This window comes from Cylas formicarius, unplaced genomic scaffold (genome assembly GCF_029955315.1).
Source record: "Cylas formicarius isolate icCylForm1 unplaced genomic scaffold, icCylForm1.1 PGA_scaffold_8__14_contigs__length_24414737, whole genome shotgun sequence".
NCBI classification, from domain to species: domain Eukaryota; kingdom Metazoa; phylum Arthropoda; class Insecta; order Coleoptera; family Brentidae; genus Cylas; species Cylas formicarius.
The window spans coordinates 9912603-9938725 of NW_026844361.1; the positions used below are offsets into that span (position 1 = coordinate 9912603).

General features: G+C 34.8%; 1 protein-coding gene across 2 annotated transcripts; it reads left to right on the forward strand.

Moving 5' to 3' along the window:
• Window positions 1–1713: 1713 nt before the first annotated feature.
• On the forward strand, window positions 1714–24827 carry LOC132706336 (transcription factor ETV7-like). 2 transcript variants are annotated; one of them, XM_060677616.1, is made up of 3 exons: window positions 1714–1855; window positions 23365–23536; window positions 24134–24827. In XM_060677616.1, exons 2-3 carry the CDS (start codon window positions 23422–23424, stop codon window positions 24352–24354), a joined length of 336 nt encoding a protein of 111 aa, XP_060533599.1. In that variant the 5' UTR covers window positions 1714–1855; window positions 23365–23421; the 3' UTR covers window positions 24355–24827. The 2 variants fall into 2 exon arrangements, with proteins under 2 accessions (XP_060533599.1, XP_060533600.1); XM_060677617.1 differs by lacking the exon at window positions 1714–1855 and adding an exon at window positions 6226–6361.
• Window positions 24828–26123: the final 1296 nt, after the last annotated feature.

A 26123-nucleotide genomic window follows, 5' to 3' on the forward strand; every position in this document is an offset into this window, starting at 1 on the left:
AATTTGAGCAAACTGGATCTGTAAGTAACCTCAAAGTCCCTCAACGTGCTCGTGCAGGTCGGTCAGATCAAAATATTGCCATTGTCCGCGAAAGTGTAGCCGAAGATCCAAACACATCGATTCGTCATGCATCGCAGCAAGTGGGCCTTACGTATTCAACCACACAGCGAATTTTAACAAAAGACTTGCATCTACACCCATATAAAGTTCAAATAACTCAGGAGTTAAAACCTCGAGATCATCAATAGCGCCGAGTGTTTGCAGAATGGATACGAGAACAAGGGGTTCATTTTTCAACGAAAATCATCTTTAGCGATGAGGCACATTTTCACGTTGGTGCCTTTGTAAACAAACACAATGCTCGTATTTGAGGATTAGAAAATCCAAGAGAGATTGTTCAAAAAGCAATGCATCCTCAAAAAGTGACTGTTTGGTGCGCATTTTGGTGGGGAGGAATAATTTGCCCTTTTTCTTTAGAGGATAATGCGGAGAACGCTGTTACGGTTAATGGTGTTCGCTATCGAAACATGATATATGATTTTTTCTGGGAGCAGTTGGAAGGTATGGACATTGAAGATTTGTGGTTCCAACAGGATGGAGCCACTTGTCACACATCCAGAGAAACGATGCAATTGCTGCGGGGCAAGTTTCCTGGTCGGATTATCTCACGTAACGGCGATATCAATTGGCCGCCGCGATCATGTGATCTTACTTCCCTAGATTTTTTTTTGGGAGTATCTAAAAAGCACAGCGTATAGAAATAAACCAAACACTATTCCAGAGTTGAAACAGGAGATTAGACGCGAAATAGCCGGCATAGAACCTGAATTGTGTCAAAAAGAAATTTCAATAAACGAATTACGTCATGCCACATGAGTCGCTGGGGTCATTTGAATGACGTCATCTTTCATACCTAATTGTAATACACTAATCTAAAATGGCAAATAAAAATGTTTGTATATTTTTATATTCTTCCGAGTTATTTTTATTATTTTAATGTGGAAACTCTTATTGAATCACCCTTTATTTATTAGCAATGGAAAGTCGAGAAACTAGCTGTCCCTAAAAGTTAGTTGTCCCCTAGTCGTTTCAGATTTAAGTTCAGGTTGGATGGGACTGGCCCTAAAACTTTAGATATTCTATATAATTTGTAATTGACTAAAAATTTGTATTTTTTCAACAGTGTGTCGGGCAATAGCAGCAGCAGCCTTCTCTGCCATATAATATTACAAAGTAGGTAAAATTCCGCGACGAAACTCGATATGCGTTGCGGTATTTCCTACTTTCGCGTTTGAAAATCTGTTCACGTTTCCTCGACCAACAACCACCGGAATCGAGAACAAAAACTCTCGTTATAATTTTTCGTGTGAATCGTTTAACATGCGAAAGGCGAGATCCCGTCGCGGTAGGCCGCGGAAATTCCCAGCGGCCTATTCCGATTGTCTGTTCACCGTCGCTAAGTCGATGGATGCTTCTTTTCGCCGGCCAACTACGAAAGAATAAATATAGCAAACTACCGGTTCGTAGAAGATCGGGACCCATCTGCGTTTCCGTTACACCCCCAATTTCCTCGACAGGGCGGTTTTTTGAACGAAAATATGCGGTCCATCGAGCCCGGTCGCTCGTGGCAGAAGTCTCATCCCCACCATCATGACCGACGTTCGAGTATCACGCTGCCGAGTTCGTTTTGTTTTTAAACAACTGTCAGTCTGCTGCACGTGGCGGTTGGGTTCAGACGTCGTAGTCGCAGTGTGTCAGAATCAGTTCGCGCTTTTATAGATTTCGGTTTTATTTTGAAGATCCGAGAGGAGCTTTGATTTTTTTCGACGCGTCGCATTGTCTTGGAGCATCAAAGGTAAATTTTTCGTCTTAGATTTTGGGACGTTATGTTTATATGTGCTTACCCAATATTTGATTTTAATTCTATAAAATCGAGTTTCGACATGAAGATGTTTAAATCATGCATTTTACAACACTTCTGGATTCCTCCTGCGTCGGTTTTTGCTTAGTCGAAATTGCTGACGTTTCGCCAATAATCCTGTTGGCTTCTTCAGAGCTTGACTTAAACTCATTTGAAAAAAAATGTTTATATCAATAGAAAAATCTTCCGCACTTAAGTAAAGAATAATGTATGGTTGATGTGTTCACCCATCGATTTTAACACATTCACGTAATGCAATTCAATTCAAAATCTAATACATGTGGCATAAAGTTTATAATTGTTTATAAACATCAAAGTAGTAACTATATTACTACTAATCAATATTCGTTCACTAAATCTTTAATTGACCGAGAAAAAGGAAGACCATATGAATGCGGATTTGACGCTAACAATAATGTATAACGCATACCATTCCCCATACATTTTACATGGCATTGATTTTTGAAATTAATAATGTTCAGTTAAGTTTACTTCTTGAAATTACCTTTTCATTAAAATTTTTTAACCTCCAAAGATTATTTTATACAATTAGAATTCTGTTAAGTCACTCATTAATACGACTTTCATGAATGACAATACCAACACTACTTACCAGTGACTAAAGTAGGAAATGGGTCGGAATGGTGTTTAATGGGAGTGACGCGTTGCGCATGCTTGACCAGTGCATAGGTGTAAATAAAAATATTTTTTATGATTGTTGTGTCTTTGCTGTTTGACTTGTTTTTTTTTTTCAAATTTTGTTGTCACGTTTATTTTTTAAAATATGGCCCAGCCGCGGACGCAATGACATTCAACATTTATGTAAAGCAACTGTTATTGAACTTAGAAGTTTTGTCGGTACTCGAAGGCAGCTAACAAAATGCTATTAGTAAACCTTTCTCAGATTTAAAACTAGGTTGGGAAAAAATACTTAATATTTTTATTACTATATATCCCGTTAGATTATCGGTTACCAATTGGTTTGAATTGATCTTACTCTAGAATACAGAATACAAAAAAAAATCAACTTTAACTACGGTCACCATCTAGTTTTATTATTAGATACAGAAAATATAGATACAAAAGCTGGCGTGTCAAACTGGATACTTTTACAAGGGAACTCCTCTTTCTAAATGACGTACTTTTGGGGGCACCTCGGTTATTTTTAGCGGTTTTCGCGACAGCGTGCTACTTTTTGTAAAACTATTTTCATAACCTCTTTAGTTTTGGTTAGTTTGGATAGGATATCTTCAATCATTAACTTATCCTTCAATTACAGTGGTTTAGATAATTTTGGTTACATGTTTTCTATTTTTGAATTATAAACCAAACTTATATAGAACAGAAAATTAATGTCTTGTAAATGGTAAAAACCGAACATGGATTTTTGTTACCGTTTCAAATTTTCGCGTTAAAATATAGTAGTGCCAATAAATATAATATTTTTAATTTTTCAAAAATTACCTTTCCAAAAATACAGCATAGAAATCAAAAAACGCCCCAGCTTTTTGAAGTTTAAAAAGTCCTGTTTTGTATGTTTTCCTTTCAGAAATAAATTAAATTGAAATATTCCAGATTTGTCGCTTAAACGTCAGCTTGCTTGTGCGTAGTAGGTGCCCAGGTGGCTTTTGATTACGAGATAACAGAGAGTGATAATACACTCGATTTCGTTTGGCAGTTGTTGGAATTGATTCGTAATCTCTTCTTCATAAAATGCGATTGTAATAGATAAGTACATATGCAATATCCTCGATTCGCTTTTAATCGTCAATTTCCTCTTTTGGTTATTGACATCCCGGCTGCGTAATAACCGGGTTCTCAGAATTTTTAATGCGATAGAAATGACATCATTGTTACCGAATTATCGATAATTGTGCTATTTTGTTTCGTCTGTGGCATTCGTCAATTCATTTAAATCATTGCTAAAAGAAGTTCTTCGTTCATATGCACGATATACCATATGAAATTAAATGCGATGTAGAGAAATTTCTTTTTTAAAAACCTGCTTGTCACCGAAGTGTGCTCCTAATCGGTTATTTCCACATCATATTAATGTTTCGGCTATAAAGCGAGCGAAAATGATTGCGTTAACGCTTGTACCGCGCATAATACTTATTCAAAAATATTTATAGGGAAATCCAATTACTCAAACGTTCGTTAGTTTTGAAGTCACCTTGTGGAAAAGTGAATAACAGATCAATAATTGCTATTGAAAAAGTTCTAAATGCACTTTTAAAAATTAATTGCCTAAGCAAATACACACTGTCTACAAAATGTCTATTTTTTTTATGAAAAATTAAAATTAAACAACGAGTGCAAGGTACCTACGGGTTGACGGATATTGATGGGATCAAATTTTCCAATAATTACAGCCTGTGGGCTATAGTCATACTGTTCTTAGTTGGTATTGCCATTATCCACTACGTCTGGCACATAGTAGAATCGTAACGAGTCAGGCTTTTTGTTTGTGACCTTACTTATCATACTCGTAGAAGAGTTTGCCTGCGAAGTGAGAAAAGACCAGAAAAAAATTAGACCACAGTGTAAGAACAGTTGCAACATATAGTTTTTTTGGACAGAAACATGAACGCTTCATATTACATTAACAAAATATTATGTAGGTTGTTTTTTTTCGATGTATAGAACTTTAAGTTTCAATAAAACAACGATAGATTATTCGATTGACATGAATTTTACTTATCCGAAAGAGAATCTTGTGGCATTACATTTTAAATATGATTTCTGGCATATGACCGCCACGGCTGGCGCGAATGTAGTCCAATCTGGACGTCCAATTTTCGATGACTTTTTCCAACATTTGTGGCCGTATATCGGCAATAACACGGCGAATGTTGCCTTCCAGTAGTAGTAGTAATCATAGCTCTATACCGATCACCATTGACTGTAACGTTCTGGCCATCATCGTTTTTGAAGAAGTACGGACCAATGATTCCACCAGCCCCATAAAGCGCACCAAACAGTCAGTTTTTCTGGATGTAACGGTGTTTCGACATACACTTGAGGATTAGCTTCGCTCCAAATGCGGCAGTTTTGATTGTTAACGTAGCCATTCAACCAGAAGTGCGCTTCATCGCTAAACAAAATTCTCTTATGAAAATCGGGAACCATTCGACGAATGTACGCCTTACTTGGTGATCGTTTGGCTTCAATTCTTGCACGAGTTGGATTTTGTAAGCACGTAACCAAAATCCTTCCGCAAAATCTTCCATAAAGTGGATGGACACAGATCCAATTCTTGTGCTCGATGGCGGATGAACTCATTCGGGTCTTCCTCAATGCTATGCTCTACAGCAGCAATAGCTTCTTCTGTACGCACCGTACGGCGTCTCTGGGGATGCGAGGAATCAATAAGAGTAAACGTGGTGCGAAAACGTTCCATGGTTAATCGAATTAACTGCTCTGATGGACGATTTTGTCGACGATAAAATTGACGTAGTGCGCGATACGTATTCCGCATAGAACCATTATTTTCGAAATAAAATTGCACTATTTGCAAGCGTTGTTCAGGCGTGAGTCTATTCATGATGAATTGCCAAACCAAACTGAGAATAAATCACTTGACAGGTGTTAAATCGGTCGCCATCTTGAACAGTAATGCCAACTTAAAGTTCTATACATCGAAAAAAAACATCCATTATGTTGCGCTGTCCTGCCTTCAGCACCTCTAGGATCTAATTTTTCAGCAGTAAAATGCTAGATCACATACCGCTGCAGCCACTAGAAATTTTTTCCGGGACGCTTGTTACTTCTCCTGGCCCGCAAGATCATCATACTTATTGCATTTTGACCAAGTACAGATATGATAGCTCTCGTGATAGTTAGAAGACTGAGGTAGAGTTATCCTGGGAAAACTTACCACAAACAATAAATTTATTTGAAAATTTCATCGATTTTTATTGACATGTCTATGTGACATTTTCATGAAACAATAAATAAAACTCAGTGGGGCCGCATTCTCAGCTGGGTTTGTCTTTTCCCTTCAAATTGATTGGAAATGCGGGCAGCTCTTTAACTCGGACGAATTTCGATTTTCGGGGCCGCGATCGCGTATACAATGTCGCCGGAAAAACGAAACGGCGTCGGTCAGAAAACGCGTGCAGGATTTTTGCATTTGTACCGATACTGAATAGGAACGATAATGGCAATTGAAAATCGGTGATAATATGTTTCCTTTTCCTGTTTTGGAGGCTTTTATGTAAGCAAGGATACGGATATCCTGTCGAATCGCTGGCGTCCTTTCTGCGGCGCGCGCGCATTCGTATATATACGCACCGTGCGTCTGTTTTTCCGGCTATGCTATTTCGGGTGGTGCGAGTTTCGGCGGTTCGGTTTTTTTTTTTGGGGGGCCGTCGCGGCGGGTCAGTGTCGATGAACCAACGAGAAACGGACGGAGTCCATTTGTATTTAATCCGCGTTGAGGTAAATGCGAAAACGATTTAGCGGAAAATATAAAATTTTATAATGAATATTTTATTATAATAATAATGAATATAATAATATAGTAAAATAATAATAATAATAGTTTTAATTGAGATATTTTAAATTATCGCGCAAGTTTTAGACAAAATTAATTAATACAAACTAATATAGTTACACACGGCGAAGTCTAGCTTACGATCTTATTCTTAGCTACTCAACGCTAACTGAATTTTACATTAATAAGCTATAATGAGAGTCGAAAAATTCATTATTGGTAAAATACTAATTCGTTGAGGACAGAGATTTTTATAATTCCATTAAATGTAACTTAATTTGTGTCTAAAATACTAGAACTAAGCTGGATACAAAATATTTATTATAATTATTATAAAGCTTAATGGCAATATAGCTAAAGCAGCGTCTAAATTTGCAAGCATTATGCTGCGGTATATCCAGAATTTTTCTTCGCCCTTAAGGAGCATTCTGAATTTCATACCCAAAACCAAATGATTTTTTAGGTACGTTGGTAAAAAATATGTCATAACCTTAAATACAACAATTGCGAGTAAAAATTAAAACAGGTATTTAGTTTTGAGCCATTTCGACGCAAATATTTTTTCTTATATACGATCAAACTTTTTCGAACCATAAAGGAATCGGGCATGGATTTCCTGTAATTTGGTTTTATGAGCAACGGTTAGAAAGGATGCATGTTGCAGAGAGTTTTTTTCTTACTTTAAAATTCAGTATATGTTTATCTGCATATAGCGTTTCGTCTTTTTGTGGTTACAGGGGGAGCAAATAGCATAATTTGTGTTTTTTATAATTTAGCTAAAGATTGCGTTTTTCATTATATTGAAAGAGACTTTTAAGATCCAAAATAAGATTTGCTCCGTTATAATTAATTGAGTTAAATTTGTGACCACCTTAGACATATCAAATGGGGTCTAAGATCATTGACGCCGGTTAGAGAAGCAAGCTTCGGAATTGGGGAAACCATTCCATATGGATGGAAAGTAGCCAGTCTCTAAATAAACATTTATGATGTGAGTAATGTGATTCAGTAGGACTATAAGTAAAGCAATATCGTCATATCCGGCAGCATTTGATTTCATCTGTTTTATGATTCTGCTTATACGTTCTTGAGAAGGTAGTACAAAATCAAAAATCTTTTCGTCAATGTTATTAATGTAATTAACATTGTCCCAGTTAATGCTGTGCAAATCCCCAAGGAATTTTTGCTTGGACTCGGTCGACTCCAAATATAACCCTCAAAAAAGTGTTGATGTGAAATGAAATCTGTATTAATTACATAACCAAACCAACACTTACCATGATATTTTGCGATTAACTCACACTACACATTGTTCTTAACCGGTAAAACACATCAAGTAAGTTACAATTTTTAATTTTTAAACTTACTAAAAGGCTCTCCAGTAAGCCACTATCATAAGTAGTTAATACGAATTATTTCACTTCAAAGTTATTCTGGAGGTACACCGTTATGTCACCTCCACGTCTGGTCACCTCCATGGTCTTGTCGGATTAAACACCCTTACACAATACGTTTTCCATTAAGTGCATTTAGTATGTCTATTTTTTAAGAAAAGTAAATTGCAATGTCTACCCTACCTTAATGAAAAACTAACGTAATCGTATGGACTTTCGTAACATAAATATCCGTCGAAAACCTTTGTTAACTGCACCTAAGAACAGAGTTTTTAAAAACTATTTTTCCTACCAGGAAGCTTTTAAAATTAATTATAAAATAAATGATGTTACTATATCCATTAGTCCATTTACTTTGGCATTTATTTTGATTGATGTGCGACAAAACATCTACCTCCTCCCGTCTTTTTCTTAGCATTTCTCGTTTCTTTTTTCTGTAGAGTCATTAATGTTTATTTTGTTTATTTGCTTTAATTGTCATCAACAGCACCTTCCCTCCTGCGTAACCTGTGCAACTGCATGTTGTTATATTTACTCTTGCATATGCAATGTTTAATTTGGAATTATAAACACTATTATTATTATCTAAAACATAAAACACAACGGTCGGATATTAAATCGTTTGTCCCATATACGAACGTTGCGAAAAAAATGAACTACCTTTATTTTTAATATCTACAGATGATAAGATTTAAAAACTACGTTCGGAAATCTAATTGCATCTGTCCACGATAAAAATTAACTTTGCTTAAGAGTAAGCTACCTTTAGTTTTGACAAAATCATCCATGTTTTATTATTATTCACATTTTTGTAAAGTAAGATTCATAGGAAACTTCTTTAATGAGAAAAAGTTACCCTTTATGACATATTCTGCGTGGTCTAAAAACTAAAATGCGACCACCATGTATTAAATTGTTTGATCCGTTTATTTCCTATGAAATCAAAAATTGAAAAAGAAATTATTTCTATTAAAATTAAATGTCAGCTAAAACTAACATAAAGTCTTCTATCTACGGATTCTGATATTGTTGTTATTACATTTAATAAATATTTAAAGTTTATACTTTACCGTTACTTTATACCTGACTTTATATAAGTCATAAGTTATGTATTTTGACCTGCTTCGGCATGGCGTTTATAATATGCATGTTAATAAAACAATGGCAAGTTTTTCTAAATCTACAGGCTTCAAAGCAAACTGTTCCTACTTTTATTTATTTTATGCATTTGTTTTTTTTTAATTGCATTATTGGCGCCATTACCAATAACTGCATAACATTAAATATAGGTAAAAAAATCTTCCATTTAAATTTTTGATTATTACTCAATTTAATTTTTTTTTTGCCGAAAGACTGGAGGTGCTCAAAGTTGAAAAAATCATAAATACATAAAACCATATCAGTTTAATTTTGTACCTATGTCAGTTTACCAAGATTAAAAATTAATAACTGGAATAAAGCAACACTAAGTTTACAAAATTTATTTGTTTAAATTAAGCTATGTGATGTTTTAAATTTATTAAAAATTCTTTGCAGAATTCGTAGTTAAAATGATAAATGGATTGCTTTACTTATAATTTTATAAAAACTACAAATATTTTGGTGTGTCGTTAAGCTGCCAATAACTGGGTGTTATACCCTACGTATCGGCACAGAAGCTGTTATTTATAGCTAATGACTATTTTAAGTATGCGTCCTTAAGTGCGGTTTTACGCTTACTAAGTACGAAGAACTAAAGCTTTTAAAACAGGAAGAGCGATGTTTCTAAACTTAGTCGTGGTAACTGGTCATATATATGGGTCATGGAGTGGAATGTTTCACGGGCGCGGTAGATACCCAAAACAAACAGGTTTGGGTATCTCGCCTACTACATCCCGAGAATTCGTCGTTGCCGGGGTCAAATGACTCGTTTATCGAGGTTCTGACCGCGCGGGCACCCACGAAAAGGTGATCTCAGTGTCAAAAGAATATAGCGTATCCAATTTAGAACAATTAAAAAAAATCGAAACCGCCTTGGCTCACTAACGAGCTCGACCAATGGAGCGTTGTCCAAATCGTACAGATGATGCTAGAAAATCTGAAAGAGATACAATATAACAAAGCATGGTAAAACAGGTAATTATGTTAGTAATAGAAGACAGTTGGTGCAAATAGTAGCTTCAGTTTCACTGTACTTGTTCCGACCGGGGTTCGTGAAGGACCAGTATTATTTTTGGTCTATACAACTTATGTGTTAGAAAATATTAAAGGTATTTTCCATGCTTTTGCCGACCATATTCGTTTGGCGCTGCTGGCGCAGACCAGCCCAACCGTTGACATTCAAAATAACATAAAAGAAAATGTTGCCAATAGGTAAGAATTTTATTAAACGCGAAATCAATTCTCACATTAACTTTCAGTCTTGTTTGTAGAAGAACTTTGTGAAGTTGTAAAATGAGTTACGTATTCGTAGTTCTTTTTGCTTGAGCATAAGTATTCTTATCCGATTTCAACAAATTCAGTTATGTGTTTTCAAATACCATAAGCATTGTTACCAGATAGTTTCAAAAAACAGCCTGTACACTATTAAATTTTTCGCTTTTTGGGTTGGTGTCATATTTCGGACACTGTAAGATACAAAAAAAAATAGGTACATATTTTTACGTGTCCAGTGGTGTAGTTAACAATTTTTTTTAGACAAACCGTTTGTAGATGTTGGTATTGCCATATACGAAAAATCAATATTTTATTTTATATATTATGTTATATTTACCATAATAAGATATCTAGGAATTTTAAATCAAATACCATCGAATTACAGTATAGTCCTTCGAAAATGCACTAATTGATAATAATAAATTGTTATTATTTTTTTTTATTTTGTTTAATTTTCGTTATAGATACTTATACCAATAATTCCATAGCCAGGGATAGTTTACGTGAGAAGTGCCATTATACATCATTTTTAATATCTATCTGCGGCACTTTTATTTTTTTGGTATTTCTATCTTACATGAAATATGAGAACGAACCAGACACCAACATTTCTATTTTACCCTATATCTCGGGAACGAAACAAGGCAGCACAATTCTGTTTACGGCATTGAAAGTTATACGAAAACCTGACATGGAGCCGTGAAAACGTCAAAATCCTATATCTACTGGTTACCGAGAAACCCTGCCAGTATTGAATGATATGCGCCTGCGCCATTCTTTTATTTCACTTTAAGAGGGTTAATTTTATATTATCACTGGAGCGGTACGGCTTTTGACGTCGTGTAGGGGGAGAAGCGTGAACTTTATGTAATATCCGACCGATAAGATGTGGGTTGAACATCGACAGATTTACGATAAACCAAACATCAAAAAGCGGAAACGCCAAACAGGATACACTTAAAAAGTATCGAAAATGGCTTTTTGTTTGTGTGCGCAGCGTCTTAAGTACCTCGCCCGTATAAACATTGCAATAAACAATCGTTTCCTGATGATGAGGTGGTACAGAAATGTCGTGACGTCAGTTTTGACTGTTGAGTGGGTTCGTCGAGGGTCGCCGGTAGTAGATAAACGGATCGAAAAATAAACGGAATAACAACGATCACTTCAATTTCTACTCGGAAACGGTATTTTTGTACGCGAAGTGAACTCGTACGTTACGTTAGCAGTATTTTAGGAGAAAATTGCCAATTTACTCGGCGAACCACCGCAAGTCTGAGCTCGGAAGCGTCATTTTATTTAATACTAATTACGTTTTAATTGGGCGCAATTACGTACGTAGAACGGTGCGGCGGCGTAAAGAAAAACTGTAATTAGTCCTATTTCTGGTGAGTAGCTTCGCTTTTAACGCTTGCAAGTTATTGGAAAGCGAAACGAACTCTGAGCTTATGAAAAATGATCAACTAACATAAAACAATTTATAGACAAGTATTATTATTATTATTATTATTATTATTTGTGATAGAAAAATAATGCTGTTGTCTTTTTCTTAATCATTTTGTTTCTTTATTTCTACCGAAATATTAAAAGAAGTATTTAAAGTATCTAAGTGCTACTAGAATGTACACATAATTAAGTATCTAAGTAATTATAATCTAAGGATTGCTGTTGAGAAGAACTATAGTTTTAAGTTTTCCTTGTAGTAAGTAAGTTGGAACAAAACTTCTTATTAATCAATCTTTGATCAGATCTAAATTATATAAAAAATATATTATGATGATCAAACAATATTTTCTTACTATATTTGTACAAAATACAATTTATAATAACCTAAATTATTGAAAAGCATTAGAAAAAAGTACATATAAGTTTTGATAATTAAAAATTCAAAATGTTTAAGTCTTTCTAACGTTTAAAGAAAAATTATATATCAGTGTAGTGTTTTTGTCAGAAATATTATTTCAAGAAAGAAATAAAATACATCCGTGTAGGTAAATTTAACCAATAGTTTTTATTTCTTGAAAAGGGGATTATGTATTTAATTAAATAATAAAAAAAATAATTAAAAAAACTTTTGTTGAAGCACAAAATATATCACGACTACTTAATTCAAAGAAGAAGTATGAACGAATAAAACGATTTCCCCAAAGTACCCCCAAAAAAACCCAAACATGTGCCATTAATATTAATTTGTGTTACAAAGAATCCCAATTACTATACCCGTCTCAGTCTAATTAAAATTTGCCACAGAAGATCCATATTACCGGAACCGTTCGAATTCGAGAGATATAGAGTTCATTTTTTATTTTTTCTTCTAAAAATTGCTTTCTTTTGTTTTGTCATAACGACGTGTGAACTTGTATTCGATATGTTACATAAATTAAAAAATTTGTAATGAAAAATGCAAACGGTATTTTTTTTAAATCACTATGTCGGTACATAAATTTCCGTTTTTCTTTTACGGTGATTTCATATCTCGTAGTTAATTGGCTGACAATGCGCGTTGGTCTACTTGTTCGTGTTGTTTCACACGTCGTTTCACACACTACTTCTTAAAATACAGTTTTTTTTATGCACAGCGATCTTCATTTCGCGAATAGCTTCAGGAAGTGATTTTTTATAATGAAAAACAAATTTGTACTAAATGTTTACCTGGTTTAAATTATAATAAGTTCGTTTGTAACTTATATTAATTTTTTTTTAAAAACCATTATTTACTTGATATCTTTTATTGATTACCTCCTGAAATCTTATTGCCCAAAAGATAATATTAAATCAATTCCTTTAAAGTATTAAATTTGTCTTGGTGTTATTGTGATATATACATAAAAATAAGATTTGTTCGATAAATGAAGTGGTAAATTGCGACTTGAGCTACCGATATTGATCAAGTACAAAAGATGATTCTTAAAAAAAAATTAAAATGTAGTGGTCAGTAAGAAAGCACTTTTGCTCCGTTTTAAAGTTATTGTAATTTTTTCGAAAACTATGTGTATGACTAGTTATCGCCAGGTTTATTGAATTAATTTTTTTTTTGTTATCAATTTATAGTACCACCTAGGGGCTCTATGGCAGATTATTAAGTATACTTCTTAAAATATAACTATGGTTCCTTTACCTTTGCCTTAGGGGTAATTTAAGAAAATATTGTGGTAATAAGTGTAAAAAACGTCTGATTTCTAAAGACAAGTCGAGAACTTAATAAGTCCATACGAAAATTAATGATATTTTTAATTGGCAAAAAAAGTGTGACTGCTGAAGAAACGTAGAAGTATTAATGAAAAACAAAAAAGATTGAGTTTAGAAATAATCCTTTTTTTGGTTTGATAACTTACATTTTAGGAGAAATTTTCTCTGAGCCTGAACATTTATTGTCAAATACAGGCTTTGAATATCAAAGTTGACCAAAGATTTGTTTATATCGCCTGTTTTATTTTATTTATTTATTTTTAACAGGCGTTTTAAAACAGAATAAAGTCTAGTGCACTAATTTTTAATTTGCTTTAACTTTGATATTTTTTTTCTTGTTAATTTTATTTGTATATATTATTCTCGAAATGTAGGTTAATAAATATAACATTTAAAAAGTTTTCTCTACTTACTTGGCGTTGTTTAATTGATTGAAGCAAGCCGTAGTAATTACAGAGATATTTAGTGGAAATTGGTGGTAATTTTAATAATACAAAATCAAATTACTGTGAATAAATGAAACACCTCCCTCCCGCCTGGGTACGTGAAACAACAACAAAACAAGGAAGACGCTTATGCATTATTAATACCCCGCACACCGACATCTAAAATTGCCTCTTTTGTTCATTGTATTATAATAAACTATTATTTTTTAGGATATCCTGTATTTATATTTATAATAAGCAAATTTACTTAGACGTTCCGTCTTAATTACTAAACATTATGCGGGGCGATACGGTCTTTTTGCGCCAGTGGCGGCGCGTCACCCCTTTTACGACACGGAACCCTCTCGTCAAGACCGGAAACCGACGAAACGTCTTAATTTATTCGTTTGGAATAACGAAACGCACGGTCGGGCCGTTAAATACGCCACTGTGTACGCAAAACAAACGAACGGCGCACGAAAAATTCACAGAGGAAGGAAGAAATCAATTTTTGCAATTCTATTGTGTTTTCTCTCGCGGCTTCCAAGCAGGGAAAATCGTTTTAAGGCCATTCTCGTTAGACAATTGTGCTTCCGTCGTCTTTAAGACGAATGCACAGAGGGAGAGGGGACGAGACCTCATTCATATGACGCGTGTATACGGGACGATTCAAGAAAGTTAAAAATGGGTTCCTCATTGGTCATTCTACTCTGCACACTCTACTACTACACTCTATTTACAAAAATAATGTAATATAGCACCTAAGAGATCAAAAACAAGTAAGTGCAAGAATCTTAGATGATCAAAATTCAAATTGGACGAGATAGTAATTGACTCTCGCCACAATTACAGAGCTTTATCTAGGTTCCTCTCTCCACTGGCACCTTGGTGTAGTTCGTTCCCTCTGGTGATCTAGAAGATGAAAATTTACTTTCGATAGTCCTTGATATTGGCATAACAACTGTTTGCTTCTCTTCTTCTCTCATTAGGCTTAGATGCATCCGAGAGTACGTAACCTACCCTTATTGTTACGGCCTTCCTTAAGTAAGTGCAAGAATCTTAGATGAGCAAAATTCAAATTGGGCGAGATAGCAATTGACTCTCGCCACAGTTACAGAGCTTTATCTAGGTTCCTTTCTCCACTGGCACCTTGGTGTAGTTCGTTCCCTCTGGTCATCTAGAAGGTGAAATTTTATTCTCGATAGTTCTTGATATTGGCATAACAACTGTTTGCTCCTCTTCTTCTCTCATTGGGCTTAGATGCATCTGAGAGTACGTAACCTACCCTTATTATTACGGCCTTCCTTTTGTAGCGTGGCAGGTATGATGTAAGGTTGGTCGGCGAATTTCTTAGCCTGGCTTTGGCCTGCCATCTTAGCTGCTTAATTAAAGATGAAATACGCATTAAATAGAGGAGCGTCCGAAGCATATTAGGTTATGGAGAGTTCTCTTAAATTGAGAACGGTCTTATAGTTCCAATTATAACTAGCTTACAATTTTAGAAAGATTTCTTGTGCTAATTAGTAAACAATTGTATAGGTTTAGAACGTGCATTCTATAGATGAGAACAAACTAGTTCTGGTTTAATATGCGTGCTCAATTTTTAGTTTTAAATGTTTTTATTTAAAATTGACGGTGTGGCAAAGTGACAATGTCTAACACATTTCCAGGTGAAGAAAGAGACTAATTTGCGTTACAATAAACTTCCAACAGAAAAAGGAAAGGAAAATTAGACAAACTCAAAAATTGATTTAGCAACAGCGTGATAAAAAAGGGAGGCAAATTTTATAATAGAGAAAGACTGCAACCTGGTATTTTTGTCTTTCTCTTGTTCATTTATATAAATGGAAGAATGGGGTGTTGTCGTTCTTTATTTACTTTATTTGTCAATATAGTTTTCACCAAACTTTTAATTTTTTTTGTTTTCTAAGTAATACACACAAATATCATTTCATAGAAATGATAAAATCAATTTAACAATTTAAAGGAAAGTTATTATTTATTTATAAAATAAAATCAGATGATGTAATATGCAATAGGTGCGAATTCTCTTCCTACTCAAAACAAAGCTTTCTTTCGCGAGATATTACTGCAATCGTATGATACGCAATAGTCAAAATATATAATAACCACCTAGTTCAAAGAACCATAAACGATTATAATGATGTTAAAAGGTACCCTCCAGCAAACCCATTGACCAAAAAATATCAATAAAATAAAGCAATCTCTTATACACCGTCTCTAATAAACCGTTATTATCATTCTCCATAAATACGACAGAAAATAGGTTCTATAAAAAAAAAATTGTGAGCCTTGTAAATGCGCATAATAAATATAAGAGTTCGTACGCAACTATTGCAGAAAAAAATCCAGTCCCTTATGAAGTGCAAGTTCATGAAACCAGCAGGCCACTCTTGGCACCCACAATTTATTAATTTTCATTCCGAAGGTCGGAATTGGTTTACCCGCGATCGGGACAAACTCCAAGAGAATGTGAACGAAGTTCCAAGTTTTACCCTGTTTTTGGTAGATTTTGTTGTCCTGTTTACTTTTTCAACATTCTTTTTGACCTTACCACATTTAAACCTTTAACCCTTTTCATCATCAACGAACGCATCCTTGTAAGGAGCCCCACTTGCACCTATCGAGCAAGGAAATTGGTTTTAAATTAGTTTTCAGAAAGACGTCAATAAATATAGCATAAAATACAGAGTTTTGGGTCAGACGTGTGGCCGACCTCTAGTTTTTTAAACTCAAATTCGTGTATTTATCTGACAAAAGTTTCAGTTTCACATAGAATGCGTTTTAATGAACTGACTCTTAGGCGCCTTTACCTAGTATAGTTATCTCTCTTTTCCTAAATAAAATCTGCCTTACAAAAATTGATATAGGTTGCATTGTCGGAACCCATTTCAATTTAGATCCAGTTCGCTGGTCGAAACATTAAAATAAAAATCGAGGAAAATGAGAAACGATTGTGCGACGGACGGCATCTGCCTTCCTCGTTCGTCGAAACTTGACCTTTACCGTTGCTCTCGGTGTAGGTCGTACCCCCGACAGAGACCCCCCTCGATTTGAAAATAGTCGAATTGCGGATGTATTCTGGCGACGTAGGAAACACCCCTTCCTGTGCGTGGCATTCCTCTCCCCTTTGGGGAAACGCTTGTTGGTTCCGGTTGCGCGGGTTGTATCCTGTTTTCGCTATTTTTGGAATCCGCCACGTTTGTTTTGCGTTCGCCGCGTAACGTGGTTCGAGAGGAAACATAAACAACGCCGATAACTAATATATTATGGCCTGGTTCTAAACGGGAAACCCGATACCCCGAGACGTATGTCTAGGTATCGAAAAAACAATAAAAAAAGGCTGATAAATAATTTAACTGCCACAGGATGTCGCCCGTAGATACGACAATTGTAATGGACAAGGAAACCGGGTGTATATATGCGAAAGGTTATCATCGATGGCGCGTTATATATGATTTCCTTTCCATATTTGGTCGCCAGACAAGTGGGAAATAAAATAACGTTTTCTTTTCTCTTTCTTTGGAGGCGCGGACGAGTGAAAAAGGCAGCGTTATTTAAATTTATTGCACTTTCGTGGGTTGTATTCATTTCCGATTTGATTTTTGTAATAGATTATAGGTATCTAATCAAGGGTTTCCATTTTAACGTGATGCATATCGCCGGTTTTTTTTTTTTTTGATACACCATACCCACTATAGATAAATAGGAGAAAAAAGAAGAAATTTAAGCTACGGTAAGTTAACAAAATCTCTTGCTAATATTTATATATATCATAAAATGACAAATATTTCTTATTTTAACAATAGCGATTTGATTTGTCAATCAACATCAAGTCCGGGATGAAATTATATGTGGACGATAAACCTATTCAAATTGTAGAATCTGTTAAAAATCTTGGTCTATACAAGGTACGCTCAAAATGTAAGGTGACTTTTAAGTTTTATCAAAAAGTTTTTATTTATTCATCAAAATTAATGTTTTCCCCTTCAGAGTAATCCCCCCGGATATAATGCACTTGTGCCAACGTTTTTTCCAATCCTCGAAGCACTTATGGTAAGCACTTTCTGGTATAGCCTATAGTATAGGGGAAAGAGGAAATAGTCGGAGGGCGCCATATCCGGTGAATATGATGGCTGAGGCATGATTGTTGTTTTGTTATTATCGTGATGCAAAAGTCGTGAATTGTTTTTCACAATTCCGGACGTTTTCTTCGTATCGCTTCTCACAAACAGCGCATAACTTTGAGGTAATACTCTTGATTGATTGTGGTCAAAACTCTTGATGTAATACGCCACGATAATCAAAGAAAACCGTAAGCAAAACCTTGACATTTGATCGAACTTGACGTGCCTTTTTCGGTTTGGCGATTTTGGGTTCTTCCATTGGGACGACTGGACTTTGGTTTCGACGTCATAATCATTTACCCATGATTCGTCAGCAATTATGAGCTTTGTGAGTATATCAGTATCATCATTGACGTCGTTTAGCAGTTTTTGAGCGATGCCCCTTCGACGGTCCTTTTTTTCAAAATTAAACAGTGTCGGAACAAATTTTGCTGCTACACGTTCCGTGCCCAAAACTTCGGAAAAAATTGCAACTAGCCAATAGAGATGTCGGCGTTTTTAGCCATTTCTCTAATAGTGATTCAACGATTTTTTAACTCCATTTGTTTCATTTCGACGCTTTCATCACTTGTTGACGTGCTGGGGCGTCCAGAGCTACGTTCATGATAGGCGTCTTCTCAGCCATCTTTTGCTCAAAGTAGACTTACCATATGCGGCTGTTAACATTTCATGTGTTTTGCAACACCGTATTCCATTTTTTACACAAAATTTTATGCAAATTTTTTGTTCCTGTTTTTTTTTGATAGCAGAAAATCGCCGAGCACACAAAACATGTATAGCGTTTCTGTCTCATAAAAAAAGTAAACGTGCAAACTGGATGAACCTGTGAACACATGTTAGGGACATGTGCACCAACATAGCCAAAAAAATTTATGTGGCCGGCCCTACAAAAGTCACCTTTGATGAGAATATGAAGAATTTTGGATCATATCGCCCACGTCAGTGTTATATGAGTTTGAAAATGCTATATTGATGTATTGTCGTATGACAAGAAAATACAATTATGTAGTAGTCTTGTTCTCTCGCGTTTGTCTTACTGCCTTGTTTAGACACTGTGACCTCTTATCGGCTACAGAAAATTCAGAATACTTTTTGCCGTTTTACTTCTAACTTATAAAAATTTGACCATATATCCGGAGTATTCATAAAATTAAATTGGTTAAAAACAAAAAAAATCAACAAAACATTTTATGCACTTTGAAACCTGTGATAAATTCCAGCATTCCTAAATATTTGGATGACAAATTAGTATTTAGGAAATCAATTCATGACCTGCACCTGAGACACTGAGCCACGCTCACTACGCCGTTGTATAGAACCGTAAAATTTCGATGTTTTTTTGTTAAAACTTTTAGCTTTTAGTTAAAAACGTTAACGTAATAACTAGATTGTAAAAATCAAATTTATGTTATAAGGTTCCTCTTTGATGTTTCGTGCTTTCTTCTATTTGAAATATGTAGATGGCGTGGTAGGTTAAATGTCAGTGGCTTCAAGGTCAGATTTCGCCTATGTAATCTTAATAAAAACTATTATTTAAACAATATTAATATAAAAAATAACCTTGAGTAATAGTTTTTTTCTACTCCCGTCTGTAAAATACCTAATTGCCCACCGATCTAGCGTACGGGAAGCGTCACTTTACCACGTCAGTTTCCTTTCCCACGAATCCGAGCCAGTTCGGACAATTCCGGGATTTTACCGCAATCGGATGTTTTCGGAGATATTTCCCACGCTTTGATTTTTGACGTTTGTCAATTCTGACGGTCATGTCAGTAAATGTATTCGTGTTGTTTTACGAAAATGTACCCAAAAACTAACGGTCGTAGAAAAAGTATAGTATGCAACACGTTTGGTAAACTTTTTAACTCACTCGTTTATTAAACATTCGCTCCGCTCGTTTCAAATAAACTCGTGAGTCAAATGCCGTTTACCGCACTTGTTGTATAGCATACTACTGCATAGTATAATCACCCATATGAGAAACTGACACATTAAAATCTGTCAGAACTTAGTACCTTATGAGAAGAAACCGGTAATAGTATATTATGCAACAAGTGCGGTAAACGGCATTTGACTCACGAGTTTATTTGACACGAGCGGAGCGAGTGAGTTAAAAAGTTTACCGAACGTGTTGGATACTATACTTTTTCTACGACCGTTAGTACATTTTGGCAAAAATAACTCGAATACATTCACTGACATGACCGTTAGAATTGAGAAACGTCAAAATTCAAGGAGTTGGAAATATCTCCGAAAACATCCGACTGCTCCCAATCCCGTGCGGTAAAATCCCGGAAATGTCCGAAGTGGCTCGGATCCGTGGGAAACTACTGAACGAATAAAAAAACGGTACCTATTAACTTAAATTTATTTAATATTATTATACATTTTCACTATTTCCTTTTACAAAATTTGTATTTTAATTATGTTCATTCTGGACCAAAATCATCAGTTGTGCCACCATTAAAGTCCGTATCATAAGGGAAACTATTTCGTTAATCAGTTTTGGCAAGTTTTAATCTCGGGGATAATTTGTGTATCAAAAATAATAAATAAATCAATTCAACATCAGCGTTTACCCGTCAAAATTGACATTGCTTATAAAAGGAAATATTAAAAAAAATATTATTTGATCAGTTTTATACAAATTTTACACCCGAATTAAGTTTATTGCAATTCCGAAAGGAAACTGTGACTTATAGAATGCAATTAAAAATAGTAATTAAGAGATACCTGGATGGAGGATTAAAAAATATGTGCAATTTGTGTAATAATATAGGAAAGTCAATGATATATCAAATTTAGAAAGGCTTAGATGCATTTTTAGAATTTTGTTTTTCGTGTAGGGTAAAATTTGGCATTTTGCGTAGATATTTGAAAAAACATAGATTTTTTTCAAGATTTTAGCCACGTGTTTTATTCCGACATTTTAAATTCTGGCCCAAACTGTTTCGAAAGAACACGGAAACGGTACTTCGTACCATTTGGAAAACCGTGATAATACAACGTGTTTCCGAACACACACGCGCACTTCTGCTCGTAACCCGACCTCAAAACACCATAAAAACCATTAACTCGTAATCAGTATCCGATAACGGACGTCAAGTTCTGTTACGCCCCGATAGGGAATATTTTTTTGTCGCATCCTGATCTGCCGAATCGGGGCGTGTTCCAACAAAAGACACATGTGGCGGCAAAGCTCTTTGCCGTACCCTGTGGGAGACCTATAACGGTTTCCTTAAACCGTTTTTAGCACACTATAAATATACCACCCGTCGACCTTTTACGGATAACGAAGTGGCGACGTCGCGGATTTTTTTTTGTAATCAGAAATGTAATTACAATTTACACTGGGTTTAATGTACGCAGATAAGAATAAAAAATTAAAATAAGAATAAAAGTAAAAAGTAGTAATCGAAATTATGGGAATCTGTATATACAGGGTGTTCAATATTACAAAAAACATGGCTTGTGACACAGTCCTGACGCTATAGGGTTTAATTGCTTTCGCAAAATCTATGAAATCTGTCCGTACTCGGTTCTCTGTGGGTGGACATTTCCGAGGATAACTTCCGAACGGTTTAAGCAAGACGCTCCAAAATTTGCTCCTTTTCAACAGTCTATGGGGTGCACAAGATATGTCAAAACGTCACACCTCGGCGGGCATTTTTTTTTTTTACCATTTTCGACTGTATTTTTGGACGCCACTATGAAACACGATAAGTGTCCGAAATTTGAAGCTATCGATTTCAAATATGGCACACTTTAACCCCGTTAACCTATTGAAACTGGGGGGCTGGGGGGGTCAGGAAGTATTTTAAAAAAATTAAAAATCGCGTTTCCAAGGAAAAAGTCGTTTATCGAAAACCGTTCATGCAATCGAAAAAATTCTTGAACGAAAATATCGATGATATTAAGTGCTATAGGCCCCTATTCTTCATAATTTTCAAAAATGTACAGGGTGTGGGCGGTATTCGCAAAAAACTGAAAATTGGGGTCCCCTTATAATGGTAATTGGCGACAAGTATAAGGCTGAGTTTCAGATGTCAGCTTGTTTTACATGTCAAGAAAGCTCGCATAAACAGCTAAAACTTTTGTATTTAATATTTTCACCTATTGTACAGGGTGCTCAATTTATTCCGTGTAGTCCAGTGGACTGTTTGATGTTTCATAGTCAAGACAATTTTTTCCTTCCGAGCCCTCTCATGGTCTTCTTTAAAATCTTTGAAAAGCGCATTGCGTCGAATTTCCAAAAATAGGTTACAATTAGCCTTAATTCTTTTGTTGCAATATTTGCTTTGGTGTCAATTTTGTAAAGCTAAGTTTACTGTGATCAAAAGGTTCAAAAATAAAATATTCTTAAAATAATTTTTTTTGAGTTCGAAAACGAGGCAAAATACGAAAACAACTATAAACAAAGAGCCAAAAAACTTGTACTTTTAGTGGCTTATTCAAAGAAACACTATTAGTTAGAACACCTTCCGGGACGGCACTGGAATTCATAATTTTGATTTAGTTAAACCAAAATTTGCTCTTAGATTACGTTGCCAAATTTTAACCAAATCGTCCAAAAATATTTTTCTATTCCCGTCTGTAAAATACCTAATTATACACCGATCTAGCGTGCGGAAAGTGTCATTTTACCACAACAGTTTCCTTTCCCACTGATCCGAGCTACTTCGGACATTTCCGGGATATTACCCAACGGGGTTTGGGAGTAATGGGAAGTATTTGGAGATAGTAATCTTTTTAAACCGTTTACCACACAATATACTATTGTGCAAACCTCGTGTATCGTTAAATAGGCTTTTGCTAAAATATTTAACCCGCTTTTCTTGAAATCTAAACATTTCCCTTACATGAACTCTTTTTAGATAAGTCGAGCGTTGGTTTATGTATTTTGAAACACTTTGTATAGTGCAAATAGGAAAATGTAAAAAGATGACTAACTTTTAACTTTGCTATTTAAATATCTTCGCGTTGACTTACTTTCGTGGAGCACTGAGATACGGATCTAGAAAACCCGTATAGCCCTTTATATTAAAAGCGGCATACCTAGAAACCATTGTACTTCTTGTTTTCATTGGGTGTACTTTGCTCCGAATATTTTTGAATGGCTTTCACAGCCAAAAACAGAAACATAAACACACAAAACAAGAAAATGTGTGGTTAAGTAAAAATTACTGGGTCAAAACTTACTCGACCAGCAAATAATTTCTGCTCATCTTTTTAATTATCATGTGTAATATTAATATTCACTGTCGCATCACTTTATCCAGTGACAATTAGTATTTTTAAAAATACTTTTTTTCTTTGTCTGTCTTCTGCTTAATTCCGTATGCCAATTCTTAAGATTAATCTAGAGATTTTTTTGTTATAGGTGTCACTGACATAACTCCAACTGTCCAAAATAGGCTATTACAACAGGAGGATCAAAATGGCGCTTCGAACAGCTGAGGGACCAATCAGATACGAGTGGGATAGATTTCCAGCTTACAGGAACTCACCGTCACCTTCCGCATCCTACGATAATGATGATAATCTTCCCAAAGGTAAACATATTTCTTGTCTACAGTTCGGTATTTCATTCAAGGAGATTCTATGATATCCACAATATTATTAATAGTTTGATTTTTATCTCTAATATTTATTTATTAAACATGATATGGTTAAAATGTTAGAAGTAAAACTTTTTACAAAACAAAGTAACTAATTTAATTACAAACACTTTGAGTTAAAGCATAAAGTAATATTCGGTGTTTCGGCATACACTACGTATTTTAGAACTATTAGTAGCAATATTTATTAAAAAAGATAAAATATTGCTATAACTTACTATGACTATATATAATTTTACCATAGAAAAATGAGCCAAATTGTGGCCTCGCTTGATACCCTAGTATTCGAAGGCAGTTTCAGTGTATTATTCTTTTTGCTTTTAAAATCGAGTTTTTTTCTAATCAGGGAAAGCTGGAAGAGTCAGATAATTTACAAAAAAATTTTGAAGAATAGTCTATTGTTGATCTTCCCTTTTTTCAAGCCTCAGAAAATATATTTGATTGTTTGGTTTTCTACCAATTAACAAATAAAACTGTCGCAACTAACCAATATTCCGATTGTATTCTTTATATCTTTGGTTTTTGTTATAGATCCCAGACAGTGGACCAGAGAACACGTATTGCAATGGTTGAGGCACATAACCACAGTTCATGGATTACCAGACGTACCTTCTTCGAGGTTCCTTATGAACGGAAAAGCTTTGTGTTTGATGTCGCCCGGTATGTTCCTGTCCCGAGTGCCTTTAGGTGGCAAACTGCTTTACAAAGACTTCCAGTTGAGGTTATGCGCTGCAATGTACTCCAGAAATTAAGACTATACTGTTATAGTGGTTACTTATCTGTGTTATTATCGAAGAAGGGCATTTGGCTACGATTTTCATCGTTTTTCCTACAATTTAAGTGAGATGGAATGTTATGGCGGCTAGTACTGGCAGCCGTTTTAATTGACAGTTGGACATTGTTCCATGAATGCTGTAATCTACCTCAACATGTTTTTTTTATGCAGTTACAAATTAGCCAAAATTTGCTTCTCACTCAGTAGGAAAATTTCAAATATGTTACAACGCAAATAGCTTATTTTTTTAATATGGTTGTCGGTGTAAATATAATTTGTAGATGGCAGCACTTCTGTATATTTTAGTTTCATAAACGCTATCATAGAATCTTGTAGACTGATTTGTTAAATGAATGTTTGTATATTTTTGCTAGTCATGTACATATTTATACATAATTCGGAAAAATTATTTAATTTTATATTGTATATTTTGAGATGTTTGAAATAAAAATTTTGAGATATGTTTTGTGTGTATTGTTTCAGAATTGTGCGACGTTAAAATATAAATAAATCCACTATCCAATATAGTATATACAAAAGGGGAAGAAACAAGGATAAGCATAAGATAAAAAAGTGAAACAGAATGAATAAAATATTGACATAATGAAGTTAAGATATTGCAAACTTTGAACAGAAACTCTGTGCGTCTACTGGCTGTTTTGTTTTAATAGTTTTGTACGAACTACCAAATGGAAAAGAACAAATTGATGCGATTTTTTTTTAGTTATTCTTCTTCTTTTACTTCTAACGGCCACAACAATAATAATAAGGTCTAAGGTTCTAAAGGATGCCTTCGCAAAAGAAGGGTCTGGACCATTCCATCATCCTCCACAACTTAATGGGTTTTCAAAAAAAAGTACTTTGACCGATAGCAAAGAACGGCCTCCCTCGCTTTCGCCTTCAACCGGCGTGGAAGAGAAAAACAGCGGGGCCGACAACGATTACATACTTTAAAAAACTTTCACTAAACACTTACGGAAACTAAATCCATACATTTGAAACTGATATCAAGTTTTTTGCTACGATTACAAAGGACTGTGTTGGGAGCGAGTCAAACCGCCATGTTCAATGCTCACTACAGATTTTTTTTTTTGGTAAGTTTGAGAGTTGCCCAATTGCCAGTATTTAAGGATATAAAAAAAATGCATTGTAAACCAGTGTTAGAATTTACTCCTTTCATTTTACGAATGGGATTTTAGCCAACATCTTCTATAAATAAGTTAAATGTCAGCCAAAACGATATCCCATCGCTTTTGTCGTTGCTGGCAATAGAGGGAAATTTTCAAAATTAATTAGCGAATAGGCAACACTTCATTTGTGTATAAAATAAGCTCTAAACTCATATTAAGACTAAATTTATTATGAATGCTATTTAAGGACGAAGCATAAAACTCACACTTTGGTTGTCATTTGCGGACCATTTCTTTTCTAAGATGGACTAGATGATTTTTAAAAGTCGTTATTTCAACCTCGCCATCTTTGAGACAAGTGCCCAAAGTTTTACAAGGAAGCTCTATTCATTTCGGCCGCTGTTGGAGAATTGTCCAATAGATGGCAGCAACCGTCTTAAATTGACTCTAGCAAATATCTTCGGTATAGTGTTCTGATTTTTGCTTTCTCTACATGGTTGTACACATATTAAATAGAACTTTTTTTAAATAAATTATTACAATCATAATTGATAGACATCAGCAGTCTTGGCAGAAATCGTAAACGAATATGAAAGAAGAAAAAACGGTGCTTACA

Coding starts and splice junctions, on each gene's coding strand:
- LOC132706336 (XM_060677616.1), top strand. CDS start 23,422: ATGGCGCTTCGAACAGCTGAGGGACCAATCAGATACGAGTGGGATAGA. Junction 23,537..24,133: donor TGATGATAATCTTCCCAAAG/GTAAACATATTT, acceptor TTTTTGTTATAG/ATCCCAGACAGTGGACCAGA.